This window comes from Orycteropus afer, unplaced genomic scaffold, assembly GCF_000298275.1.
Source record: "Orycteropus afer afer isolate SDZICR_OR568_19922 unplaced genomic scaffold, OryAfe1.0 scaffold00253, whole genome shotgun sequence".
Lineage (NCBI taxonomy): Eukaryota > Metazoa > Chordata > Mammalia > Tubulidentata > Orycteropodidae > Orycteropus > Orycteropus afer.
Genome location: NW_006921840.1, coordinates 2,919,403 through 2,929,712, shown reverse-complemented (window position 1 = coordinate 2,929,712; position 10,310 = coordinate 2,919,403). Strand labels below are relative to the sequence as shown.

At 38.9% G+C, this 10,310-nt stretch overlaps 1 protein-coding gene across 1 annotated transcript in view; it reads left to right on the top strand.

Moving 5' to 3' along the window:
- NEDD1 (NEDD1 gamma-tubulin ring complex targeting factor) overlaps positions 1-4,219 on the top strand; it is an 82,495-nt gene extending 78,276 nt beyond the window's left edge. Inside the window, exons 14-15 of the mRNA XM_007949767.2 lie at positions 2,725-2,791; positions 4,115-4,219. Of these exons, the coding sequence (XP_007947958.2) occupies positions 2,725-2,791; positions 4,115-4,219 (172 nt within the window). The remainder of the gene's footprint in view (positions 1-2,724; positions 2,792-4,114) is intronic.
- The last annotated feature ends 6,091 nt before the right edge of the window (positions 4,220-10,310 follow it).

The window sequence follows — 10,310 nt, the reverse complement described above, 5'->3', positions numbered from 1 at the left end:
AGGACAAATATTGTGTTAGTCCATTATTGTAAAAGTCAAGGAAAGGTTTATCTATGGAAGGAAATTTTCTTTGTTGGTTACCAGGGGTGGGAGGGTAGGGTAGGGGACGCTGTTAAATAGATAGAGATAAGTATTGATTTGGGTGAAGAGACGGGCAATGTACCCAATGTGAGTGACAATATGGTGGCATTGAGGAAGAGAAAGAGAGAGGTACATGGGAGGTACAGACAACCAAGATGAACCCTTTTGCACATACAGTACTGAGTTGTCATTGAAGACAAACATGGGTATACGGGTGGATAGATGGGTGGACAGACTGAACTATTAGGTATGTCTATGAATGGAGAGTATATCCAAGACCATGTATAGGGTTGGCAGACAATGGTCCTACAAGTTTATGTGAATGAACAGAATTCCCAGGTGTATAGTAGAGCCGACAAGGGTCAGTCACTTCTTGGTCACAGCCAGCTACCCAGATGGACTGAGCAGTTGAACCTGTGGGCTCAAGACCAGAGTCGCAGGGGACATCAAGCTCAATTGGTATAACATACTATAGAAAACATTGTTCTACCTCCTACTTTAGTGAGTAGTGACTGGAATCTTAAAAGCTAGCAAGCTGCCATCTAGATGCAACAATGGGTCTCTCCTCATCCAGAGCAAAGAAGAATGAAGAAAACCAAAAATTCATGGAAACAATTAGTCCTAGCGACAGGTACACCATCTGATCTGCAGCCTATACGACAATGAGACCAGAAGAACTAGATGGTGCCTGGCTACCACTGTCATTCACTTGGAAGGGGATCTGTGTAGGAGATCCTTGATAGAGAGGGAGAACAATGTGGAAGATAACTCAAAATCATTTGGAGAAAAAATAAAAAGGGGGGGGCCAGGTTTGCTGGTCCAATAGAGCCTGGTGGAACCACTGAGACTTTGGCCCCTAGCTGCTCATCAGATCTGGAATTGAACCCACACCTGTGGTTTCCAGCCAAACAACAGACAGGCATATGAGTTGAACATTTACCTGAGGTAGATACACTCCTTGGAGAAAACAAACATGGGAGAAAGAAGGGCTGCTTATGCACAGGGAGACAGCTCAGGGGGCAGTAGTGCATGGAGGGATGGACACAGGGAAGAGTGGTAACTATAGGGAGGAAGTGGGAGGGGAGCTGTTGCATCGTGGTAAATTGTGGTCAATGTCATGAGACAAAGTGTACATGAACTGCTGTATGGAAAGTGAATTTGCTCTGTAAATTTTCACCCAAATCACAATAAAAAATAAATTTAAAAAAACCTCATTTTTTGTAGCAATTTTTTGTAGTACTCATGTAATCAACAAAGGATTAGAATACATAAAGAACTTTTATAAACAAATAAGAAAAAGTCAGTATAAAAATAGTTAAAAGACATGAATGGACATTTCACAGAAGAAGAATGCTGAATATAAGTTACTCCACCTCATGATCACTTAGAACTGAAAATGCAATGCTAAATCACACTGGGAAAAAATCGTTTATTTTTTTTTTAAAAAATCTGTCAATGCAAGTGTTGGTGAGGATGTATAGCAAGAGGAACTCTATTATACTGATTGGTGATGGGCATGCCCAGTAATATTAACTACTTTGGAAACAATTTTCATTGTTCCATAAAATTGAACAAGTATACGTTTGGCTCGTACCTATAACCCAGCATACTCTGGATATCACCTAAAGAAATTAGCAAAATGTGCATGGGGAGATAAGATTGTTTATAACATTGTAATGATAAAACTTGGAACTGTCCTGTTGCCAACTGACAGGACAATGGGTGGATGATATAGCAGAGTTCCAACCAGTGACTTACAGATAGAACAACATGGATCTTAAAAACATAAAGTTGAATTTTTAAGAAAAAGTCAGCATCAAAGACTGCATAGGGTATGCTACCCTTCTTATGATGCTCAAAAGCAAGCATAACTAAAATATTATTGACTACACGTTACATGTTATCCAGCTGTGTTTTAAAACAGGCATTTCTTGCTAAACAAACTTCAGGAGAATGGTGACTTCTTGGGCTTCTTCTAAGAGTGTGAGATGAGCTCACACATGATTTTGGTGGTAATCTCGCTCCTAACATGTATACAGGATGTCTGAGTGTTCGTTTTGCTATTATACTTAATAATTTTCATGTATTTTGAAAGCATGATTATTTCATCTATTGATACAGCCATTTTGTAACTACCCAAATAGCTCATTTTCATTCTACCAGAAATAAATACAGGATATAAAACATCAATAATCAGATGAATCTTTGTAACCTAGGGAATTGTCTGTATCTCATTGTAATGTAAGCCTATGTCTTTCCTTAATGATCATTTCTGTATAAGGGAGTTTTCGTATAGGGAAATTCTGAAGGTGGACAGCCTGGGTTTATACTGTGGTTCCACCATTTACTGGCTCTGTAATTTTGCACAAGTTTTAACCTACTGTAGTTCCAGTTACTTCATTGGTAAAGTGGAGGTAATAATTGCACCTAGTAGTGAAAGTTAAGTGATTTGTTACATTTACAATGTTCAGGAACAGTGCTAAGGACATAGTAAATAAGTGTCAGGTGTTACTTTTACTATGTAATCATAATTATTAACAGCCAGTAATTTGAAACGATGAAGAATGTTTAGCCAGTTTCTTAAATGATCTAGGATTAGTTAAATGGTTACAATTCTAATAAGTATTTTATATTCTTCCCTAGGGAAGCGTGCCATCGGGACATTGTGAATTTGCAGGTGGAGATGATTAAACAATTCCATATGCAGTTGGTATGTATGAATGCCTGTAGAATGGAGTAGATCCCCCAAATCCATTACAGAGCAAAGTAGTTTTTACTTAGTTATTATATCTCTTTGCCAGCTAAATAAATACAAGAGTTTTAGAAACATAACAAATAAAATAGATACTAATTGCTCACCCTTTTTTTTTAACCTGTGATATTTAAGGCCACTTTTCACAGCCCTCCCAGATGTGAATTTCACTAATGATTTTTCATTTATATTAAGAAAGTAATAATGGCAGTTATGTGCAAGAAATATCATTTAGCATTGAAAGTGAGAGAAATGATAGCTGAAAGAATAAACACCCACTGCTCACTTATTGGACATGGTTAGGTTCCAGTGAGAAAATTGGTGTTATGTGAAATGAAGGATATTTTTTTCCTTTTTTCATACCATTGATTTAATTTTTTTCTTAGAAAATATGATCTTAGAGATAATAACAACTAAGATTTACTGATGTGCTCATCACTGTAATGAGTCCAGTTACTCCTCTGTGGAAGAGAAGGCCTGGAGGAGGCATAGCTGGATGAAGCTGGCTGTGTGGCTGGAGGGCCTGTGGCTGAACCGCTTCTCCTTTCTCCAGTGCTGAGTCACAGCTTCCCTCCCAGAGCCACCTGCAGGACCCCCACGCCCACCCCTGCAAGCCCTGTGTTCACATCCTCAGAGCCTGCTCTGCCCTCTAGGCCTGGCAAGTCACTGAGGCTCAGGGCATCCTATAGGGGTGCTGGGGGTCTGGCTTCGCACCCAGCCCCACTGATGCAGAGGCTTCGGGCCCAGTTCAGCTCACTTTGGGATGTTGTAAAACTCCCATGCATTCCTCCCAAACACCTTCTCCAATGCCTTTGTTTCTTTTCTTTCCTCCCTTACCACCACACAGCAATTTTGGGCTAAAGGGCCTCAGACTGCTTAGGTGTTAGGAACCCAGAACAGGCATTCACTGGCTGAGTACACATCCTCCTGGAGGCTGTGATGATGGCCACAGAGGAGGCTGGCCCCATTTGGCAGCTAGACACAGTACCGCTGCCACTAGAAGGAGGGAGTGGAGAGTTCCAGGCAGCCCAGTGTAGCCCAGCTTCCTGGCGGCCATCTGGAGATCCTCCTTGAGGAAGGGGATGCTCCACAGGCATTGCCACTGTGCCTGCTGCCTTGTTGATGTGCAGAAGAGTCAGGCAGTAGATTTTTAACTATTTTCATGAATGTGAAATGTTGGATAACAAGGTAGTTGATAAATGAGGAGGAGTAGGTGTAAAACATAGTTTGCCAGATAAATACCAATAATTTAACAAAGATTTTTTTTCCTCCCTTTTCTAGAATGAAATGCACTCTTTGCTGGAAAGATATTCAGTGAATGAAGGATTAGTGGCTGAAATTGAAAGACTGAGAGAAGAAAATAAAAGACTACGTGCTCACTATTGAAATTTCAGTTCATACCTTATTATTTTGTAATTTGGGATTGTTTATGGCAACACAGAAGTACATATAATCAGTATTGTTTCTTTGGCCTCTGGAAAATTTTGTTTTCACACAAAAGGGTGATGACAGGCTTTTTCACAAATTGCTATTTCTTCTTTGTTAAAAATATTTATATTTTTATATTAAAAACAGTGCGTAATATGTTGTCTGCCTAATAGGAAAGTCAACAGGATTTTTATTTTCAGAAAGCTTTAGCTTTACACTAAGTGCCCTTTTTCATAAGAAGAAAAGTGTGCATGAAACAATTGGTTATGTATACTTTTTAATCACTTTTTTTAATAGATATATTTTTGATTGACAAATAACCTTCCAAATTTTTTGGAGTGTTTGAAGATTAAAGAGTTTGATATGCCCTCTATTTTTATGGCAAAAGTAATTTTAAAATGGTATTTGGTATTTCTAAGCAATTGAGTAATAAAACAAACAGAGTTGGTTAGTGATTATTTTGTTAACCCAGTGATGTCAAGCATGACTTATTTATCACTTGTACATTTGACAAGACAATTTTTTGAATTTTTAATTGCACAGATTAAATTATATCTATTTTATGCATGTTAGTGTATTGTATTCCTGACACATCTCTTCTCATAGTTGATTATTTTTGTTGCATTCACTTTACCTATGAAGAACTTTTAAGGGCTTTTAAGACTCAACCAGAGCTGCATATCTGCTGATTTTCTTATAAATCAGTAACATGCAAATTATACTGTAAAGTTCCAGTCAAAATGATTCAACTTATAGCCAGTGAAATTTTCATATTAGATACTAAATATTACAGTATTTTTGCCATTTTTTTCCCCAAAATGTCAAGTTTGAATTGTTCAGTTTGCAGTTCCTATCATTAGCTTTCTCCAATTCTTTGTGTGCTTTGGGTACTATTTTTATATTATTGGCCTTACTATAAAATTATTTGGAAAAGTTAATTATCAAAGAATTTTCAGTTCTTTTACAGTGGCTGGGTGTATATACTTACCTGCTGTGGCCTGCAGTTTCAATAGTATAAAATTAGAGGGCTACTGGGTTCCTGACCTTCTTTGTCCCAAAGATTCAAACTATGTACAATGTATACAGTGCTCACATCCACTTTTGACTTCTGAGGTGAAAATATTTACTAAAAAAAAATGTAGGTAGCTTACTAACTTTATAGTTTTCCAAAGTGTTAGAAGTTTTTAAGGATACATTCAATAATTAAACAAGAGTTCTACTTTTTCCCAGTAAGGCTCAGAAAATATATTGACGCATACGGGAGTGCTAATGTGATCCTTGTCCTGACATTATAAAACCATTATGACTTGTAACAAGTTTCCTTATATATCATTATTGAACAGGTTTAGAAGGCATAGATATTAGTGTGTTTTGCTTATATGCTGTATTAAAATCTACTATTATTTTCATAGTCTTTTTTCTCTAAAGGCACATAATATGTACTAAAAGGGGTGAGATAAATAAAACAACTTAAGGATCTTTATATGTTTAGATGGATCATTTTTGTCATGAAATTTGAAAGCTAAATTAAATACAAAAAATAAGATTCTATGTGGTAAAATAGCAGACTTAAAATTGGACTTTTTCCTCTGACCAAGATGAAATAATTGATATTGGACTTAGCTTAGAAACCCTGATGGCTCAGTAGTTAAAGCACTCGGCTGCTAATAGAAAGGACAGAAGTTCAAACCCACCAGCCACTCCATGGGAGAAAGATGTAGCGGTAGGCTCCAATAAAGATTTGCAACCTTGGAAACCCTGTAGGGCAGTTCTGCTGTGTTCCCGTAGTGTCACTATGAGTCGGAATCAACTTGATGGCAGTGGGTTTGGCTTTTCGTTTGGTTGTACTTGGCTTCCCACTTTAAATTTTTTGAAAACGGACAAAATTCATTAAATAGTTTTCAGCTATTGGACACCAGGTCCCACAAGACATTGATCCCAGAAAGAAGGAAATAAATGTGACCCAAGAAACTCAGTGAACACCAAGGTGTTTCATAGTAAAATTGCTTAAGACCAATGACAAAGGAATGTTCTTTAAAGCACTGAAAGAGAAAAAAAAAAAAAATTAGAATTCTATACCTGTTCGGGTTCCCTAGTGCCACTCTGACAAGAATATACCACAAATGGGATGGCTTTAACAAACAGGAGTTTATTCTCTTATAGTTCAGGAGGCTAGAAGTCTGAGTTCCAAGTGCCAGGCTCTAGGGCTGTAGGAAAGCCCCTCAACTTTGGGCTTCAGCTCTGCCTCCTGCTCCTGGCCCACTGAAGCTAGAGGCTTTTCTTCACTCAGGCAGCTACTGGCTGCTAAAGCTGACAAGCCCCAGGTCGACAAATAAAATGGCACAGTCTCAATGTTATCAAACCATTAATTCAAGTCCATTGGAAATCCCAAGGTTGGCAGATCTTGTCAGGCTGCTGAACAATGACACGACTACATGCAGGGTTCAAGCATGCCATAAGCTAGAGACCATTCCCAAAGCTGTTTCTTATATATGGGAAGCAGACCACATATCTAAAGGCAGCTACTCAGCTGCTCCTAATAGAATCCACCATGGAGCTGATTACCAGTCTCATCACTATGTCCAGCTGCCCAGGACACAAACTTAACCACCACAATACCCAATGAAAATATCTTTCAAAAAAGTGAAGTAACTTTTCCAATCCAGAACTACTGAAAGAGTTCAATACAAGCAGACTGTACTATTAAGAGGAAAAGTTAATGCCTTTAATCAGAAGGAAACATACCAAATAGAAATCTGCATCTGTGCAAAGGAGGGAAGAACACCAGGAATGGCAAATATGTGAGCAAATCTAAAAGACATTTTGTCTAATTTTAAATTTTCTTTAGAAGATAATGGATTATTTAAAGCAAAAAATAATAAGATACTGTGTGGTAAGTAACATCAAAGTGAAATGTGTAACAGTATTATCAAAGATGATGGGAGAAAAATGAAAGTATCCCACTACTCTAAGTTTCTGATGCTTACTCTGTCTCTTAAGACTACTTTTTGCCTTTTGGCATGCCTTGTAATTTTTTGTTAAAAGCTGGACATGATTTATCTGGCATAAGCAGCTGAGATATATGGCTCTTTGGCATGTGTTTGTATGTTTTTGGCTAGTAGTCAAAAAACAAACCAGTTCTTTTCTATTGTGACTCTAAGGTCATAACACATGACCTTAAAAGTCATATATTTTTTTTCTCTTTGCTTTCAGTTTTCAGAAGTTTCACTGTAAAATGCCGAAGTTTGCGTGTGTTTTTTCGTTATTAGGGGTCAGTGCTTTTTGAATCTGGTTTGACATCCATCATTAATTTTTGGGAAAAAAAACACATTCTATATTATTATGTTGTTGTTAGGTGCTGTTGAATCAGTTATGTGTCAACTTGGCTGTTTCTTATGTATGGGCCTTTCTTTTGAGTGGCTGGGTAGTTGGATATAGTTATTCCCCATGATGAGATTGTAATTAGCTCAATGGTAGAATCTGCTTCTAGTATTTATGGTGAAGCTTTGAGGAGGTCTCTTGTGTTGGCACATTTTGGGTCCTGCACTTGGCCAAGTCTCCATCTCCACTTGCTAGACTTGAACCGGTGGCCTGCCATGTTGCCTGCTGATGTTGGGCTTGAGCCATTTTACCTGCTGTTCTTGGGTTTGTCAGCCTCAGCAGCCAGCAGCTTCATGAGTTAAGAGAAGCCTCCAGCTCCAGCAGGCCTGGAACAAGAGGCAGAGCTGAAGCCCAAGGTTGAGAGGCCTTCACACAGCATCTAGAGCCAGCACTCTGAACTCAGACTACTAGCCTCCTAAACTGTAAGCGAATACATTCCTGTTCATTAAAGCCATCCACTTGTGGTATTTCTGTTACAGCAGCACTAGAGAACCAAGACAGAGACCCTGTGTACAACAGAACAAAACGTTGCCTTCACAATCAGACTGCTATGTTTGAGTCCATTGGTTGACCACCGTGTCAAACCATCTCATTGAAACTCGACCAAGGATGATGTCCTTCTCCAAGGACTGGTCTCTTCTGATAACGTGTCCAAGTATGTGAGACAGTCAGTGTCACTGTCCTTGCTTCTAAGGAGCATTCTGGCTGTATTTCTTCCAAGACAGAGTTGCTTGCTCTTCTGGCAGTCCATGGTTTATTCAGTATCCCTGCCAACACCATAATTCAAAGGCCTTAATTCTTTGGTGTTACTTATTCATTGTCTACCTTTTGTGTGCATGTGAGATCAAAAATACTCTGGCTTAGGTCAGGTCCACCTTAGTCCTCAAAGTGACATCTTGGTTTTATAATGTGTTAAAGAGATCTTTTGCAGCAGATTTGCCCAATGCAATATGTTTGATTTCTTGACTGCTGCTTCCATGGGCACTGATTGCATCCAAATACAATGAAATCCTTTACAACTCAAGTTATTTTCTCCACTTACATTCATCATAATGTTTCTTATTGGTACAGTTGTGATGATTTTAGTTTTCTTTGTGTTGAGATGTAATCCACACTGAAGGCTGTAGTCTTTGATCTTCACCAGAAAATGCTTCAAGTCCTCTTCACTTTCAGCAAGCCAAGTTGTCTTCTGCATACCACAGGTGAAGCTTCCTCCAATCCTGATGCTATATTTGTCATAAAATCCAGCTTCTCGGATTATTTACCAAGATTGAGTAAGTATGGTGAAAGGGTACAACCCTAATGCACACCTTTCCCGATTTTATACCCTTGTGCTATTTAAACGACTGCCTCTTGGTCTATGTACAGATTTTTCATGAGCACATTATGATGTGTATGGATATGTATAAGTTTTTTATTATACATTATGTTTTTCCCATTTGTTCTTTAATTGGATTTCCAATTAAGTATATTCTCTGTTCTACAACATCTGTCCTTTTGTCACTTACCATCCATGCTTGTCCTTTAATATCCTTGTTTTACTCATTTTCTCTTCAGGTGTGTCTAATTTGCAGCTCAGCTAATCTGATAAGTATTTAATACTCCTAATTTCTTAGAAAGCAGAGGCAGGGATCCAGATAAGGCCGGGGACCCAGGCCATGGCCCTCCCAAGCAGCGGAAAAGTAGAGAAAAAGTAGGGGGTGGGGAGGCTACCAGGACGGAGCGAGGAAGCAGAGGCAGGGATCCAGGTAAGGCCAGGAACCCAGGCCACGACCCTCTCAAGCGGCGGAAAAGAGGCAGGGATCTGTGTAAGGGGAGGTTGGGGAGGATAGAGAGGTTTTGAACAGCTAAGGGAGACAAACTTGTTTGTCAATTTGTCCTACTGTGGTGGCATTTTGCTCTGAGGCTTGGGGCTGTGCAACTGGTGTCTCAGTCCCAGTTGGGTTGCACCTGGTACACAGGTTTCAGCAGCTTGCAGACTGAGACAGACAAGGAGGAGGCCATCCACTTCTTAACCTTATGAATAGCAGAAAACACTGTCTGATTCATTACTGTGCAACTTTATGAATAGCCTGGAAACATTGTCTGATACAGTGCAGGAGGATAATCCACTTACGTTGGAAGGCTCTCAAAATAGGACCAGGAAAGAGCTACATCATCAGAGTAGAACCAGCCTTAATGATACGGATAAGGTAAAGCTTTTGAGACCTCCATTTGCTGATGTGGCATGACTCAAATTGAGGAGAAACAGCTGCAAACATCCATTAATAATTGGAACATGGAATGTATGAAGTATGAATCTAGGAAAACTGGAAGTTGTCAAAAGTGAAATGGAGTGCATAAAGATTAATATGCCAGGCATTAGTGAGCTGAAATGGACTGGTTTGGGCCATTTTGAAGCAGACCACCATGTGGTCTACTATGCTGGGAATGACAATTTGAAGAGGAATCGTGTGGCATTCATCATCACAAAGGATGTTTCAAGATCTGTCCTGAAGTACAATGCTTTCAGTGATAGGATAATATCCATACACCTACAAGGAAGACCAGTTAATATGACTATTATTCAAATTTGTGTACCAACTACCAAAGACAAAGATGAGGAAAATGAGGATTTTTATCAGCTTCTGCAGTCTGAAATTGAACAAATATGCAATCAGGATGTGTT